At 37.2% G+C, this 19217-nt stretch overlaps 1 protein-coding gene across 1 annotated transcript in view; it reads right to left on the bottom strand.

The window, feature by feature from the left end:
- Nucleotides 1-16533, bottom strand: part of FSIP1 (fibrous sheath interacting protein 1) — a 30747-nt gene extending 14214 nt beyond the window's left edge. The window contains exons 1-11 of the mRNA XM_078864246.1: nt 16398-16533; nt 14522-14528; nt 11921-12110; nt 10631-10874; nt 10330-10478; nt 9839-9923; nt 8699-8794; nt 8439-8575; nt 8190-8306; nt 6234-6401; nt 137-280 (exon numbers count right to left, since the gene is read on the bottom strand). Coding sequence (XP_078720372.1) covers nt 137-280; nt 6234-6401; nt 8190-8306; nt 8439-8575; nt 8699-8794; nt 9839-9923; nt 10330-10478; nt 10631-10874; nt 11921-12110; nt 14522-14528; nt 16398-16533 — 1473 coding nt within the window. The remainder of the gene's footprint in view (nt 1-136; nt 281-6233; nt 6402-8189; nt 8307-8438; nt 8576-8698; nt 8795-9838; nt 9924-10329; nt 10479-10630; nt 10875-11920; nt 12111-14521; nt 14529-16397) is intronic.
- Between the last annotated feature and the right edge of the window lie 2684 nt (nt 16534-19217).

Below are 19217 nucleotides of genomic sequence, written 5' to 3'. Positions count from 1 at the left end.
ATTACTTTATTCATTTAATGGCTTTGTTTTTTCAAGCGTAAAATAACCGCAGACATAATTTTTGTACAGCTTTAAATCTTTTCAAATTCGGGCAAATATCTTCAGCATTCACATCCAAAGTGCACGTATACAGTACCGGCTCTGCTGCTGCATTCTGTAGTCTTTCCAACTGTAGCTCAATTTCCTGCAGGCGCTGTTGGAGCTCACGTGTTTCCCTGAAGTCCTGGAGAGCCTTTTCTCCTGGGCCGTCCCCAACTGCGTCTCCATTCAACACAGGCTCCTTTTGACCAAAGAGAGGATTGAGAAAACTATCTTGGCTTAAAAAAGACCAAAGTTTAATTTACAAAGTGCAATATACTTTAACCAACCCCCACCCACCCCGCATTTTTTTGTGGGACTTATAGTGCAAAGTGCATTTAATACTGTATGAGGCATTTGTTAAATTGTAAATGTTGCAAATATTCTCTGTCCATGATTACAATCATATTAGTCATCGGGGTTATTTGACCATATTTCACCACGCTGGTTAGTGTGGGTTGATAAAAGCAGGGAGCAAAATATGTGGGAGCATAAAAGTACATGTCCACAACACACTTTTCTACACTGCTCTCTGCAGCTCAAAATTGTGTGTAGCCTATAATGCCTGTTATGCATTGAAGTTGCCCATCCAACCAGTATCCAGGCTAAACTCTGCTTATCTTCCAACACGTGATGAGATACAGCGCATTCTGGGTGATTTTGTATTAGGCACTATTATAATGCACGCATCAAACGGTGCATAAAAAATAGAGTATCTAGGTCTATGGAAGTTCTATGCTAATTGGGCCAGAGACTAAAATAAATAAAGATAAAAATACAAGACTGACAATACAGATGAGACTACAAGTGAGTTATCAAATCACGACACAATTAATCGACTCGATGGTGGGAAAAATCTGTTGGGAGGAATCATTCGAAGCCTACATTTATGTACAATATATTATGCAAAAAGTATGATGTCAACTAAATGTCATAAACTTCATAAAAGTGTCACTGATATACTTTGCAAGTTCCAAAAATGTGGAGAAAAACGCGGAAAAATATTGATGCTTTGTATTTAACAAACATACAGTATGAGGGGCAATACAACGAAAAATACTTCAAGATAATTCATTGGCATTGGTACCATACACAAGTTGGGATATGTTATCTGGGCAATTGCCAAATATAATTGGAGTTTTTCGAAATGGCATAAGTGGACAGGTGTTTCCGCACTTATTCATAGCGCACTGGAGTTAATTGAGCACAAAACACACCCTTTGGTAGACTGTTCCAAGCATCAATGCCTGTAAAACCAAATATTAAGCTTGTTTTGTTTCGTCTAAATTGCTGCTGTTCAACACACATGTCCCAATATCCTTTTGTTTCTGAAGCAGTTGTTGTTGTGTACATTGAAATCTGTAGACGGAATATCTTGAGTGACTTAGTTGCACAGATGGAAGGACTCAGAGTGGTTGGCATGGGACCTCGTGCAAGGAATTAAATGGGATTCCCTGTCCAATTTCAGCCCTCTTCATAGCCTGGCATCTGAGCCCCTACAGCCTTGTGAGCAGCAGAGCAGTTGCACTTTCTGTCCATTCGATAACCATGCCCCAAGTCGAACTTTGACACAAAGAGGTTGTTTCGGTTTCCCTGTGGGTCAGCTATTTGTAGATTCTGATGTTTTCACTTTGACAGCTGGTTTGCAGCTGCTGCACACAATACCAAACATTGTCATGGTGACCAACAATGAGTACTGTAAGACAAGGGATAATAAATGGGTATATTTAAACATTGACAAATAAAAGACGGTGTTGGGTCAACAATCAGTTTAAACAGATATGTTCTGCCTCATTGTCACTCAGGCTAATCCACTACAGTTGCTTTGACCTTTGTTTTAAGTTCATTGGCTTCAAAGCTGATGGTCTGCAAAAAAAAACCCATTCCACAAATCGAAAATGAATGATCAGATTGCAATATTTCCCAGGAGCACTATCTCTTGTTTTTTTTTGGCTTAACCAATGCTGAGACAATTGATGTTTCAGAGAAGGTTAAATATGGAAAGATAAGTATCTTTATTGTAAGTGTAAATATTTAAACTATAACACTGAGCTCATACAAGTGTTGAGAACTACAACAAAGTTAATTTTATAATTGATACAACAAAATGAAAAGTGTTAGTTGAATGTGAAAATGTATAGAAAGTTTCAAATGTGAAATCATGAAAATAAAAGTGAATATTATTGTATATAACGAGTTCAAACTGTAATCCTGACATTATTGTTTGGGAAGTAATACAATATAATTGTGTATAGATCTACTGTAGATTGGATTGCACTTCACTCAATCTCACGAAATATCTACAGGTGCAACATTTTGATAAAAAATCAAGTATGCAGGATGACACGTTTGAAAATCTACCCATTCAATGCATGCAGGCATCAGCTGGTCATTCTCACATGGAAAATGTTGGAGTCCTCCAATGGTGCATTATAAATAAATTGTGGTATTCTATGCTACCAGTAAATGCAAATTACAGTTAGAGTATACAACTTTAGAAACTGGCAATGATATGTCAGATTCCACTTCTGATTTAGTACTTTTAAAAAGTGCTTTGTAGTGTCTTGACTTAAAGCTTTCGTGACTGCAGGAAAAAAAATAATGATTAATTTTATTTGGATTTTTATTTTTATTATTTAATTGTTCTATCTACGTGACTTTACCGAAAGACCCAAAGAACATGCTTTGCAGTGCATATCAAATGGCTACCCTCTTACGGAGACAAGTAATTTCAGTTGACTGCAATGAGCTATAGTCAAGTCAAAGTGATGTCCTGCTCAAACAAGCAAAGAGTATGTGCTCATATTCTGTTGGCAGCCTTGAGCCTGAGGTCGAAATTCCACATTTCTGTGACAGGAGTGAGTTTAGCCATTGGACACGCACTGTTAACTTCATTACGAATTGGTACTCATTTTTATCAACCCTGGAAGGATCATGGGCAGAGTCAACCCCTAATAAAGATTTGAACTTGAAACCTTCCGATTGTAGCTACCCGGTCTGCTGCTGAGCCACACACATTTCACATATTGGACATTTAAAACTTTACATCGAGTGTATGTTGACGATAGACCTGAAGCAGCTGTAGAAGACATTACACAATGTTTGTGGATACAAGACTGTATTTTAACCAAGCATTTACACCGGCTAAATGGAGCTCACAGTGCATAAAGAACGACTCTGTTCATGCATATTTCCTTATTTATTCATTTATAATTTAAATATGTACACTTGCATTGCTTATTTTAAAACTTTTGCTTTCACTGTTATGCCACAAGCCTGTAGAGGGTATTTTGTGTACTTTTTCTCAGCTGCCTGTTTCACACAATTTAGTCAACCATTCATAGTAGTGGCAGCTACATTGTTGTGGTAGTGTTTTGAAACTACTCATAACTGCAAGAGAATAGACTGCATTCAACCTAAAATTATGAAGAAGCACAAAATTACAATCTACATGTACAACTATTTCATCAAATAAAATAAAATTCTACAAGCTTAATTTGAGTGCAGTTGGAAATGCTGCACTCTTGCACAAAGAGCATAAAAGCTACGAAATTAATTTTCAAGCTGGCTAGCTATGGGCCAGCACGAAACAAGATTTCAAATATAAAAAGGCACAGCTTACACTCGGCAGCATTGGCTCAGGGGTCACACCACGTTTAGCTGATGTTGAGACTTCCGTAGCAACAGACTGTGCTTATCCTTAGATGTTTGAAACATGAAAACAACGGGACTACACATCCTATTCAGCCTTACACAACGGGACAAACAGAATGGTCTACGTTACAACAGGAAATTAGGCTACAAATTAACCTGTACTTAATTTCATAGCGTTACTATTTTCTGATGTGCACACAATGAATTTGAGTACATTTTAAAAGATGAGCTATTAACAGGCATGTACAATTCAAGGTAGTTATTCCAATTAATTATTTTCTCATAATACCCGCATCTTATTTTGCGTAAGAATACAGTATTGTGGTTTATGCTAATTATATTGCTCTATTTAGGCAAATGGAAAGATAGATATGAACTCAATGTGATAAAAAACAACTCTTTAATTGAATAATAACCCCAAATAATAATGATGACTTATGTATGGGACTTCCATGACAACAATTTTTAATATTAATACTATTATGAGTAAATCTCAATGTCATATATATTTAATATTTTCAGCCACCAGGCTAAAATGAATTTGAATACACTACCAAAAGACAATTTTTTGTAAGGTTACATTCGAGTGTGATATTGCTATAATTTTCCATAATCTCTCCTGCCGTCAATATCAAATTGCAACCCTAAATTGTGACAATTCATCACATTGTGAGGGGTGAGAATCATTGCATGCCTCGCAAATATACAAGCATTGTCATGTGGGAGAGTGGATGTCTGTGTTGCTATGACTTGAAACACATTGGATACAAAGATTCCAATGTATTTTCAAAGAACCAAAATGTAAAATCTATGTTTGTCCAGGCCTTGCCAAGTTTAACTTATTTGTTTGTATTTGGTCTTATCGCACAAGGGCAGCTTTCATGAGCCACACATTTTGCACGGAACAGAAGTTTTCCTTCAAAACCGAAATAAACTGTATTGCCATAACAGGATCACACAATTACCGCATAACATCTGAGCACCATATGTGTGTCACGGTCGCAAAATATTTGTATAATTACATCCGATCTGCAAGTTTATTATTTTCGGTGTGTCATATAGTGCTGTTAATGAGATTGGACCTTTTTTGTCAACACACTAAGTTATCATGCAACATATGACTTGAAAGGAAATTATAGCTTCATCAGGAACTGGAGGTTCATTTATTGGGCAGAATTGTACGTCTTAAAGTGAATTCTACTTTAGTGAATCATACATTTGAAACCAATTCATTTAACAGTGAAATACATGGTAATGTATTTCACAATTATGCTCAAATTACATAGAACACCTTGCAGTATGCTCCATTTATATAAAATATGGTATGTTCATATTCATGTTTTTATATTTATAAAAAAAATCGTATATTAATATTTGAAGCTATGCTTGATATAACGTACACCAAACTACTCCATATTTTTTTTAATATATATAAAGGCTTTAAAAACTCAATACATTCCAAGACCTCATAATAAAAACAAGCTAAAGTATTTGTCACAACCAGTAATTCAATAGATTACTAAATATTCCATTCGTGACTGCAGGAATCCATACTCTTTGGTTCTTTCGGTAAAGTAACGTAGTTAGAAATAAAATAAAACAAATCACGACGTTTCGATCGCAACACAAGCGGCCTGATGACGACCGCTTGTGTTGCGATCGAAATGTCGTGATGTTTTATTTTATTTTATTCCATTCGTATTAAACATTTAACATTATATCTACTTTATCTCATTGGACAAATGCGTCATGCAGTCCCACCAGTGCTGCAGACCTTCATAGTATTTGGGATATCACAAAGGTCCCTAAAGCATTACCCACATTGCCACATGACCTCAGACCAGCATGCTGTTTTATGATATTGGTGTACAAAACGGATATTATCTCAATAAGTAATGTCCAGAGCAGTGCAGTCAGGTCTATGCCAAATGCAAGGAATACTAAATTGCTAAATATTAATTCTACGAAGAGAAACATGTTCCTAAAATCCACGTAATAAACATTTAACATCCATGTCTGTTAAATGAGAAATTCAGAGTTGCCAATGAAAAATATCGAGAGTAAGAGTCCTTGGCCATAGATTAACAGTTTATTCTTGGTGACGAATATTGTGATTACATTTTAGAAAACGAAATGAGAGTTACTTGGCTGAAATATACAGATACAGAGACTACCTGCTTACTATGCTAGGGATTTATATAAAAGTCTAACCATAGCCAACCAGACGAAAGCAGGCTAAAGAGACAACACAACCTGAAAAATTGACTGTATTTATATTTTTTATTTTCAAATTCCAACCAATCTACAAGACTGTTTATAACTCCCATTGTGGACATGTCCTTCTAGATCCTTTCACACTGAATTACAGTGGATGCAGGCAACATTCAGCGGCAGAGTTCTAAGCCCAACCTGCTTTTAAAAACCAAACATCAAAATTGTTATTTTGCTTTTGTGACCAGTTCATGACTGGTCCCCCATGGGTGGTTACTCCTCTTTGATACCTGCTGAAAGGAGTGGCAGTCGAGGTGAGGTGTGCTTCTGATGAGGGCGAACTGCTCGGCAGGAAGGATGGAATGCAATCGACTGTCTATCTCCTCCAGCTGCTGCTGCTCCTTCACCTCGGGCACGTAGCCCTCGCCAGCCATCACTACCGCACACTCCACTGCTTGCTGTGTTAGTTCATGTGTAAAACAAAAAAACACAATTAGTTTATAGAGCAATGATTGTAACCCTATGCTACGAACCCAGTCACAGGAGTTGTTTTCCCGCCCATGGCTAACATCTTTGATGAGCAATATCTGAATTGTCCCTGGGTACCTCCACTCACTAATCTGCACTGACCAGCATGGTGAAGTATGCACAAACAATCACCATGACCGACATGGTGTGAGAAGAGCTTCATTCAATAGTCGATATAAACAGTGCTGTGATTTGGATTCAACATGTTTTTCGGAAGTCATGTTTTAGTACTTTTTTCAACGTTTGAGAAGAATATCATACCAAATAAGACTTTAAATGATTTAAAACATTAAAAAAAACTCATTAAAATAAACCAACATTAAAGTAAACCATTAAAATAAAAAATAAAAAAAATAAGTTTGAGCCAAATATCAAATACACTGTGAGACTTAAATGTGGACACATTACGCCATTCCAGTTTCAAATGACATTACACAATGCCAAATAAATGATGTGAGTAATTTGGATAGTTAAAGCTTCTATAAATATATTATGCAGGACATTTTTATAGACAGAGGTAATGTCTGAACTGGATATGTTATCTGTAGTAAGATACTATTTAAACTGTTACCACTACCAATAACGGAGGTTGTCAATGGTTTAACGTATCATAAAAGATAAAGTATTGCTCGACTGTGCGTATAAAAAATTTACTGATATGCGAGTGAAATCAATGTTTTTACTGAATTGCACAAAATTGTAATATCCAAAGGCACAGTTTAACACGTAGGCTGTCGCGACCAGTATTATTCATAACTAGGCGTTTATATGTATAATATTTATTATGAATCCAAAGGCACGTCCAATGAGTTAAAAATACAATACCTCTGGTGCCACCTAGTGTGTACATGTGGCAGTAACATTTAACACATTCACCAAATACTACAGCTATGCATGAAGTGTCAAGATTGATTTCAGTGCAGCAATTAAAAAACGAATTTGGCATTCTAACATGCCATTGTAATACACCGTATCTAAATGGGTGAAATCTATTTTTATCACTATTTAGTCTTGACTTAAAGCTTTCGTGACTGCAAAGAACACTATTTAGTCGTTTGAAATTAATGTACTGTCAATTTAGCATAGACAATTGTTTCCATATTACATGGTAAAATATTTTATCATCATCATTATATTCCTGTCCACTGCTGGATGAAGGGCTCCCCACGTTAATGCTATCCTCCCGGTCCTGTATTGTCACAAACCCTCTCATGCCTGCACATAGAACTGATCTTGTCAGTCAATCTTTGTGGTGGTTGTGCACTTGGGCACATTCTAAACTTTGACTACCATTTCTTGACCAGTCTCATCCATTGCCCATCTTCGCTAGTGATGTATTCTACCAAAACCCAGGTCTCGTAAATTATGTCTTTGATTTTTTGTTTGTTCCCTGATCTATGTGTTGTTATTTCCATCTCATTGTAATTCGTATTGTGCATCTTTGCATCCTTCTTGACACACTTGTCAACATATTTCCATTTTCATTGTCGGTATCCATGTTTTTGATCTACATCAAAGTAATGTTCACATTAAAAGCTGCCTTCTTGCATGTTGGTGTGTTGCTTTCAATATCAAATTGAGTCTAGGTAATAATATTCAACTGAGTTTTCCAATTGTGTCTCTCCTGTAATTCTTTTATGTTGTTTAATTTATTTTATATTGTTTTTAAATTGGCATATGGTTTTTAAAAATGTAATTAGGTCAATGAAACATCTTACCTTGTCCTCAGAATCAGCATGTGAATCTTCTGACTCATCAATGTCCTGTAGGAGGTGCAAAAGCCTGCTCTTTTCATCTTCCGTTATTTGAATTGGGTTTCCCACTTCTCGCACCATCTGAAAAATTGGGGTAATTTTGCAAATTATACAATTAATAACGTTTAAAAGAACAACGTTCATGACCTCTTGAACAAGATCATGTATTTTACACTAAATAAATGTAACAACATTGGTCTCTGACAAGATTACCTCTATGTTCTTTCGAATGAAATTGCGTTCACTTTCTTGAAGATTTGTCTTTGATTTACATTCTTTGTAGATGCCACGCATTGATGCGCCATCTGCACTGTGGCGTTGGGTTCTGTTGGATGAGCTTTTTGTTAATCCTGTTGAAAGATATGGTAAACAGCTCAATGCAGCTGGAATCAATAATACAATTATTTAAATTTAAATATTTAAATTTAATTATCTCTCAATACCGTGCTGATGCATATATTAGTGCGGCTTACTTGACCCACACTGCCGTGTAGGTGTTTCATTATTTTCTTCAAAAGGTACTTGGGTGTGAAAAAGTGGCGTAACTGGAGCCCCATCAAAGCTGTCATCTGCAAACAAGGAAAATGTTGACTGACAGCTTTCGTGAGTGCAGGAATTCATATTCTTTGGGTCTTTCGGTTATAGTCATTTAGATAGGTTAAACAAAATGACAACAAAAAACTACTAAATATGGAAAATGTAAATACATAATACATTACTGCACTGCATGTAAATAATTATAATACCATATAAGATGTAAATAATTAAGGATATAACTTGCAAGGTAGCTCAGAGGTCAGAGCACTGAGCTGATACTACTTAAATATTGTATTTGAATACCAGGTTATCAAGTGAAGCGGGTTGAGAGAATGTGCCCGATCACCAATGATTGCACCAAAAACTATCATATTCATTTTTGGTTCTGAAATTTATTTGGCTGATAATTAAATACTTTACTCTCAGTCGTAGAGTTGGTGGGAATGTGATGGCCCCTCCGTTGTGAATCGGGCCACTTCAAGGGATTTCAGTGGTAGCTTAGTAATATCTACTTTCTATCATGAAGAGTCGCAATGCTTTGAGAGATATTCAAGTTGATTGTCTGATCACAAGACACCAATTGCACAATCCAGAAAAAATTGGGTACACATACTGTTTTAAAATAGCAAACACGCAAATTAGGGTTACAATTTGTAATCAATCCATTTCCACTATGTGATGTGTATATTTACTTCCAATAATAAAAATAAAGTCACCTCTAACAAATACAATTTCATGGTCAGAATGCATATTTGTTCTTCCTTTTAAACATATAGCACCGACTTGGTTTGTTGTCGTTCCCCCGCACCTCCAATTAGCACAGTTGGCTACGTATACTGCATACATTCAACATACATATTATTGGGTCTTTCGGTAAAGTCACGTAGATAGGTTCAAAGAAAATAACAAAGATAACCTATCTACCTGACTTTACCAAAAGACCCAAGAAGATGAATTCCTGCAGTCACGAAAGCTTTAAGTCAAGATTCAACATACATACATTGGTAATTGAAATAGCATATAATACTACAAATATTGAAAATACATTGATAGAAGTAAACTACTTAAAGACATACCATCCCATGCACAGCTGGTAGGTGGGATCAAGGCTAAATACTTCCTTGTATTTTCTTCTTCTTCAACACTTACATTCTCCCCATTCTGTTCCGCATTCAAAGAAGTCACAACAAGTGAATCAAATAGCATCCACGTAATACAACTAGTTAACAATGAAATCACACTTGACAAAAAATAGAAAATAAATAAGGTTTAAACATAATGCAATTTACTTTGTTTACACCACCCCAGTAAGTGCAATTCCTTTAAATACAGCTCATTAACACACTATTTACCTGAAATTGTCTTTTACTGATCCTTTTTGAGAGAAACATGATCGGCTGTTCATGCCCAGAAATGGCTAATTAAGGATATCCGTAGAGATAATTTACATTAATGTCAAACATAATAGGGACGATTGAAGGATTGATAATTATCAATCGAAAGTTATATTATAATTGAACTTTGGCAAATGTACTCCAAAAATGATTTGTGCACGAGGCAAAATTACCTGCAGTTCTTTCCACAATGTTTGTAAAAGCTCTCTACCTTCTCTCTTCACTTCATTTTCTCTCTCCTGCTTCCGTAATAAAATCTTGTCCAATTTCTTCATCTTCTCCAGAGCTTTCTGAACCCTATTTTCAACTGTATGATCTTCAACTTAAAAAAATTAATTATATTTGTGTTTTACATCATTTGGGATAATCCTGCAGTAAGATTATAAGATGACACATGTGGTTGAATTATGTGCAATTAAACTATAAATTACAGTTGTATTACTATTGTAACAGTAATTATATATTTATACATACCTTCTTGAGTCTCTTGACTGGTATTTTTCCCAGCAAATGCAATAGTATTGAGCTCTTCTTGATCCTCATCCAACTCAGTAGGGCTACCAATCCTGGTTTCCAAAATGCATGGGCTAATTTTTAACATTTTATCAGCATTTGCAGTTGGATCAAAGTTGTATTTTTGAACAACTATGTCCTCATTTAAACATGTATCAGAGTCAGTAGATATATCACTAATATCTTCTATTGAAATAGTACGATCCTGAAAAATAACATGTGAAAACATATTAACAACTTTTACATCTAGGACATGATGTCCCTGATATGTAGTTAGGAAATATGAGATGTTGCTATATTTCCTTTTATAATCCAGCGAAAATAATGCAAAATTTTTTACACACACAACTGATTTAAACTTAGCCAAAAGTGCAGGCTTTTGGTGCTATGAAAGCTGTATGACTCTTGGCTCTCGTTATAATTTTTGAAACAGTTGGAGCAAATCAGCAGCATATACAAGCACTGCAATGTGGTGAGTCTTCACCAACAAAAGCATGTGGAAAGTAGATCCCAATTTCACTAAAAGGCCAATGATGAAAAAAAGCTCGTGCTTCACTTTTACATTTGTTCATTAAATGATACACAATAAATGTTCAGATGAGCTCTGTGAATATCTTAGTGATAAGGCCATTAAAAGCTGCAATCCATAAGGAATAAGGTAGTGTATATCTTTAATATGAAAGCAAAGATGAGAGGTCCATCCCGAAAAGGGCGCACGTGAAATCTCCTCCAATCTACAAATCATGATTTATGTTCTCTGCTCGAAAATAATCCATTAATTAAGACTCAATTCCAAATTCGAGATATAAATATACACAACTACATCAAGACAACAACCTTTCAATAGCATCGTTTTCAGTTTACTCAAATTGTATGTCATAATTTGTAAACCCGTTTTGGTAGGTTTAATCCATATGGCTTGGGTCGGCTTACATATTTCCTCCCATGTCAATATGCCTATGCATGAAAGTGCAATATAAATCAATGCTCTCGTGTAATAAAGGTCATTCATCAGAATATATCATACACGCAATAACACTATGTACTTTACTCGAATGGCATATTAAATAGAGTCCTGCATTTTCCCAGTTCTGCTTTGCAAAACACAATTCCGTCTCTGTGGACTCCCAATGTTTTCATCAAATAATTATTATGCTACACACTGTCTGTAGTATAACAATGTGCGTATCATTATCATGCTAGGCACATTGGTGTGTACATATATACTAATAGCATGCCAAAGTCCCTGACCTTTAGGGCTGGAGGTTCAGGACTCAAGATCTCTAGGGCCCCTCCTGCAGGAGAGACATTGGACCGGGACCGCTCCCCAGCCACAGCACTGCCCACGCGGCTCCCTGGCCTGGTCCGTCCCGAAGAGGGCGCACGCGAAATCTCCTCCAGGCTGCCCCGTACGATGTCCATTTTAACACGTCGTGTTGCTCTGCAAACAACAAGCACCCAATGCAGTGACGTAATCAACAAGGCATCATGCGATTCAGGAGAGTGTTGGCAATTTGTTCGGTGATTGTGCTATTGCATAAGTGGCGTACATATTATCGGAAGAGTTTATATGTTTATATTCTTGGTTCTTTCGGTAAAGTCACGTAGAAGGGAAATAATACAATAATAAAACATAATAAAATAAAATTCTCACGTTTCGGACAACGCAAGCAGCCGTCCTCAGGTGAAGAAACAAGGCTGTTAGAAAGACATTTTTTTTTCCTTCTACGTGACCGAAAGAACCAAGAATATGAATCCCTGCAGTCACGAAAGCTTTAAATCGAAATTTATATGTTTATTTTATGTGTTTTATATCTGATCAGGTGGCTCAGCAGTAAGTTGTAAGTTCCAATCCTGGTTTGGTGTTAACTCAGCTCAGCATCCATCTGGAGTCAATAAAATGGGTACCACTTGGATTATCCTTTGAAGACTAAGCTAGCGATATGGATTTTCCACAACTGGCTCAGAACTGTAAAGAGGAGGTGAGCTCCACCTCTATCTGCATTTGATCAGAAAATGTTAACTATAAAATCTGAACTGTATTATTAATTTGCCAACAGTCACGTGTATGGAGCTAGCCCCCACCTTCTTCCAACAAATATAAATCATATATACAGGAAATAAAATTAAGGTTACTTAGCGTTTTTTTTTACTTTTATTGGCCATATAAGATGGATGGTGGCATCGCATAACCATAAAGGATAAAGATGGTGTGGGGAGACCGTAATTCAGACGGGTTATAGGAAAGATTGAGGATGTTTAAGTATATGGTCAAAATTAGATTGTCCTTCTTGGTTCTTTGGGTAAAGTCACGTAGAAGGGAAGTAATAAAATAATAAAAATAAAACATAATAAAATGAAATAATTCTCACGACGTTTCGGCTACAACGCAAGCAGCCGTCTTCAGGTGCTTGCGTTGTAGCCGAAACGTCGTGAGAATTATTTCATTTTATTATGTTTTATTTTTATTATTTTATTACTTCCCTTCTACGTGACTTTACCGAAAGAACCAAGAAGATGAATCCCTGCAGTCACGAAAGCTTTAAATCGAAATTTTATTATGTTTTATTTTTATTATTTTATTATTTCCCTTCTACGTGACTTTACCGAAAGAACCAAGAAGATGAAACCCTGCAGTCACGAAAGCTTTAAATCGAAATTTTATTATGTTTTATTTTTATTATTTTATTATTTCCCTTCTACGTGACTTTACCGAAAGAACCAAGAAGATGAATCCCTGCAGTCACGAAAGCTTTAAATCGAAATTTTATTATGTTTTATTTTCATTATTTTATTATTTCCATTCTACGTGACTTTACCGAAAGAACCAAGAAGATGAATCCCTGCAGTCACGAAAGCTTTAAATCGAAATTGTATTATGTTTTATTTTCATTATTTTATTATTTCCCTTCTACGTGACTTTACCGAAAGAACCAAGAAGATGAATCCCTGCAGTCACGAAAGCTTTAAATCGAAATTTTATTATGTTTTCTTTTTATTATTTTATTATTTCCCTTCTACGTGACTTTACCGAAAGAACCAAGAAGATGAATCCCTGCAGTCACGAAAGAAGCTTTACGTCGAAAATTAGATTGTCGTTGGTCAAGATCATATTTAAGCTCATAATGCCATTACCAAAATAATCAGAGTACAAATGTTTCATATAAAGCAGCATGCTTGAACAGCAATATGGCTTTGCAAATTAGAGTCATATAGATATAATAAATTCTGCTGTCAAGTGCACATTGCATCTGCCCGGATTTCTTTGCACGTCCATGTCGAGTGATACAATATTTCCAGTGATAAATGCATGCAAAACGATCAGTAGCTATATCAACTGTATTTACCACTTCTGACATGGGGATTTTGGAAGTCTATGCTGCTTCCATCTCTGCACGTCATACTCAATTGAGGGTAAGTTATGTTATTAAAATGTTTAGGAAATACTGTATGCCAAAAAACAAATAAGGATGTATTGGCATAAAGTGTCTTTCATAGTTATCAAATTGTCTATCGTGCATTTGTTCTTATCATTATAACAATTTAAACAGGATGAGAACCTGTATAGTATTTTTTTTATACAAATACGACATGCTATACAGTTTACAAACAATTAAGTTCCCAGGTTTCTTGTGCAATAGTGGCATCGCATGAATGGGTTTATGGGACAACACAGTAATATATATCTTTTTTTTCCCAGAAGAAGTAACTGGATGGCTCCAGAGGTCAGAGCACAGAGATGGCACAGCTGAGAACCTGGGTACATATCCATAAATCCGTATGTTATTAAATCAGGTTCTCAAGTGTAGTGAGTTGTTAGTCTCAGCCCTGTCACTAATTATTTTATTGCACAAAAAAGCTACCTATTAAATTTGGTTCTGCATTTCATTTGCTTAAATTCCAGTGTTGAGAATTAATATATTGGTTTGACTGCCATGCGACAAAAGTTGCTCTCCGTGGCAGAGTAGGTGGAAAGTACTGTCCCTTAATGGTGCAATAGAGGTCACGGAGGAATCTCAGAGGGAACTCTGTAATATTCGCTTTTATGGGCCATTTCTTGAACATTAAAGAATGCACTAGTCTGCGAAATATCAAAATGAATGAAACTTCCGTCTCATAGCAGGACACTAATAGCACGCAAAAATTGAGTAAAAATATATATTTTTTAATGTAAAAATTCCGAGGGAAATATCAGTTGAATTTTTGAAATTTAGCAGCTTCTTGTTGAAATGTCAGGCCCATTCCTTTCAAATAATGGTTTCATGTAATAAGAACGTGACCAAGAGAATAACACGCCTTAAGTTATATTTTCCCCTTACATTGTACTCGAGTACTTTAAATCCAAACCGGTCCCACTTCAGGTTTTGTATGCAACCGACCACTGAAGTTTTTGGATAAAAAGGATACATATAAGAGAACAACACTCCAACTACAAATACAGTACAATATGTAATTGATCAACTGCGCAGGGTAAGATGCGACTGCATATATTAAAATGAGAAGACCGTCACTTTAAAGTGTGAAGAAGCATTTAGATTTAAAGCTTTCGTGACTGCAGGGATTCATATTCTTGGTTATTTCGGTAAAGTCACGTCGAAGGGAAACAATAAAATAATAAAAATATAAAACAATAAATTTCTCACGACGTTTCGATTGCAACACAAGCAATCATCATCAGGTGTGAAAACCACACCTGATGTGAAAACCACAAAGCCCTTCAATAAATCCTGCACGAAAGGCGCATGCAGGAAACACTATCAGTTTAACACGTGACGTTACCGAAAAAACCTAAGAATATGAATCCTTGCAGTCACGAAAGCTTCAAATCTAGAATTAACACGTAGGCTTTCGCAACCCTCCACTATATACACAAATACAGAATAATGTATTATACTTATACCTGGCTCTAAGAGTCTGAATAGACAAGTGGTATTTAGATGTAAAATGAAAGTGAAAGTGTAGCCCTACACATGCCTCTGCTGGCGGAGGGCGTTCACTACAATTTATGGAGCTACAATTCCACACCGATGAGACATGCTTGATTGAGGTGGTGGGAGTACCCACACTTTACCACACTACATACGCTACTGATGACCGACTAACTGCATACCTGTCAACCCCTTATCAGTGCCTACCTTATTACAGACCAATGCAGACCTTATTGGTCACCCCGTGTCCTTATAAATCTCAACGTTCGTCCTACAAAGTCCCATCACAAACGAAGAAACACAAACAAATAGACAGAAAAAGCACCGTACACCAACACTGTGCAAAAAAAGTCAAACAACAACCACAAGGCAACTTAGATTAAGGCCATCAGTCTAACTCCGTACTACAACAAACACACATGGCCTAAACCAAAAACTTTTCGAAAATCACCAAAATAAAGCCATAAAAGCAATGAAACAGTGATCATAGATAACCAAATACCGTACTGCTGTATGCTGTGTCGTTGTGCACTCACGAACAAATTGCTGTTGACAAACTCACTCTTAAAAAAACTACTACGGAATTGTTCCCTGCGGTTGCGATGTACAACTTTAAATCTGACGTGCCACAGATATACAAACGCTGAGGTTTACAAGGGCGCAACAATCAATATATCCCGCAGTTCTCTGTAAAATGTCACTGACAATTAACGATTTGCATCGCGCTCAACTTGAAACATTTACCAAGAAATAACATCAATCGACTTAACAGTGATAACAATTGTTAAACATCAATAAACGCCGACGTTTGTTCATCATTACCGGAATAGGCCTTGGCTCGCCTGACTGGACCACGCCGTTGCTAGGCAACTGTTTAAAGCACTGGGACCACGTGACACCGTTTGGTTTCTTAGGGTTCCCACTTGCCAGCCCCATTCAATAGCTTTCATTCATTCTAGATTTGAAGCTTTCATGACTGCAAGGACTCATACTCTTGTTGTTTTTTCGGTAAAGACAGGTATGTAAAAAATAATTAATTAATAAGTCATGGTAATACTAATATAAATAAACTACTATTTCCATTATTATTTTTAAAAATAAATCATACAAAATAATACAAATAACAATAGAAATTAAATAATAATTATATTATTATTTTTATTATAAAAAAATTTTGTCTACGTGACTTTACCGAAATAACCTAAGAGTATAGCTTTCATTCAATCCCATTGAATGTGCTTTTTTTTAGACAATTGAGAGACAATTGAGATGCGTTGTCTCTCCTGCACGGGATATATCAACAATGGGTGTTTAGATGACACTAAACACTGCACATTCATACAGGAGTGTTATTATTATGAGTTTAAATTAACCATCTGCTTTTCAGGACAGTTCATCGGGCTGATGAAAACACATTGAGACAACGTCTCTGTTCGTGAGACAAGCATGGAAAATGAAGGGATGTCATACCTCTCAACACCTAATCAGTGCCTACCTTCTTACAGACCAATTCAGACCTTACTGGTCACCCCGTGCCCTTATACATCTCAACGTTCATCCTAGTCCTATCACAAGGGAGAAACACAAAGAAATAGACAACAATGGACCTGAAAACTCAATTTCATTGTACAAGAATACGGGGTAAATCGTATGGGTTGACATGTATGGGATGTGTTTGAAAAAAAAAAACCCAATGCAACTTTAATTGGGTATAAAAACAATGGTTGCGATGAATACATAATTCTACATTTGCAGCGATTTAATATGACTCTTTAGATTAATGGAAATGTATATGAAATATAGCGATGGGTAAATTTTTAATTTGAGCATTCGGACCGCCAGTAGGTTATAATGGCTGATCTGTGTTCATGATATTATTACAGAGGTCACGTTATCTAAAACTCAAGCTGCATATAGGAGATTTAAAGTGCTCACTGGCCTGGATGCTTTCTTTTATCATTCGGCGATTTATGGCAGGAACGCGTTCTTGAATTTGGTTACCACTGTTTCGTTAAGACGTTTCCCTGTCAAATGATAAGGCAATGTTAATACTGGTAGGAACCTCCTGGTTACACCAGCCCACAGGGGATTATTGTGTCCGTCCGTCCGTCGTGCATCCAAAAATGTGAGGGGTGGGGCTGGGTGGAGAGGGGAGGGTGGGGAGAGGCTGGGTGGGGAGGGTGGGGAGGGGCTGGGTGGGGAGGGGAGGGTGGGGAGGGGAGGGGATGGGTGGGGAGGGTGGGGAGGGGCTGGGTGGGGGGTGGGAGGGGTGGTGGTGGGAGGGGTGGGGCTGGGTGGAGAGGGGAGGGTGGGGAGGGGCTGGGTGGGGAGGGTGGGGAGGGGCTGGGTGAGGAGGGGAGGGGAGGGTGGGGAGGGTGGGGAGGGGCTGGGTGGGGGGTGGGAGGGGTGGGGCTGGGTGGGGAGGGTGGGGAGGGGCTGGGTGGGGAGGGTGGGGAGGGGCTGGATGGGGAGGGGAGGGTGGGGAGGGGCTGGGTGGGGAGGGTGGGGCTGGGTGGGGGGTGGGGTTTGGTGGGGAGGGGCTGGTCACCCCGTGGTGCCCTTATAAAACTCAACGTTTAACCTACTCACGCCAGCTTGTGCCCGCCCTCACAGTCGGGCATATTTGCAGAATACACCACGCCGCCGTTGACCCTGGCCATTGACCGAGCAACCCAACGTTCCTACCATCTCCCTCCGCAGGAATGTGTTATTTAACATATGCCTTCTTAAGTGAACATTGATTCGGGAATTGGCAATGCTGTGCATTTTGATTATATTCAGGTTTTGAATTTGAAATTGAATATTGATGCCTTATAATATACGTTCCTTAAAAGTACTGCAGTATCTGAATTATTGTAAAAATATCACACCAATATTAAACTCAAAGTAAACATATACTATCTTCTGTATGTTTATAGGCTTCAATGTGTGTAACCTTGAAACGTGTGACTCTTCAAAACTATCAGTACCAACAAACCCCCGAAAGGTAGAAATTCAAATGTGTAAAAAAAATAAACAAAAAAAAATAAAGCATCTCCATTTGTGTTACTTACACACCATACCCATGTGAGTCTCTGCTCCATATATGACTGCTGTATATGCACCAACATAACCTTCAACCTTTTTTTTTTACAAAAGATACCTATTTTGAGGATAAAAACCCACTCGGGGAACATGCAAAAGTGACGTGGTGATATTTATACCTCCCGCAAATAAAAAAATATAAACAAATATTCTCTCTGACGCACTGCGGTTGCATTACGCATCGTTCACATCCCTTGCTCAGTGCATTCTAGATGGGGTTGCCATGGCAATGGTTGTTCAGGGAAGTAGAACAGCCAAGCCCCTCTCCTGAATCAGCGTTTTCAGCCTCCTATGCAGACCTTAAGTCTCCTCACTCTTACTGCTAATAATAAAACACATGTTCTCATTATATGGTGCATAATAAAGGAGAACTATTATCCATTACTCTGTTGTCTAGGATTCCAATTATCCATGGGAGTCGTTGGGTCTCTGTAAAAACTGATTATCAGTGGCCCTATTCTTCCAAAAATCCGATTTTAATTGGATTTATAATTTTCTGAGATTTATTATCTGAGATTTTGAATTATTTGAGATTA

This window comes from Lampetra fluviatilis, chromosome 18 (assembly GCF_964198595.1).
Source record: "Lampetra fluviatilis chromosome 18, kcLamFluv1.1, whole genome shotgun sequence".
NCBI classification, from domain to species: domain Eukaryota; kingdom Metazoa; phylum Chordata; class Hyperoartia; order Petromyzontiformes; family Petromyzontidae; genus Lampetra; species Lampetra fluviatilis.
Note: the sequence above shows the minus strand (reverse complement) of the source record. Positions and strands in the feature narration are given on the sequence as shown.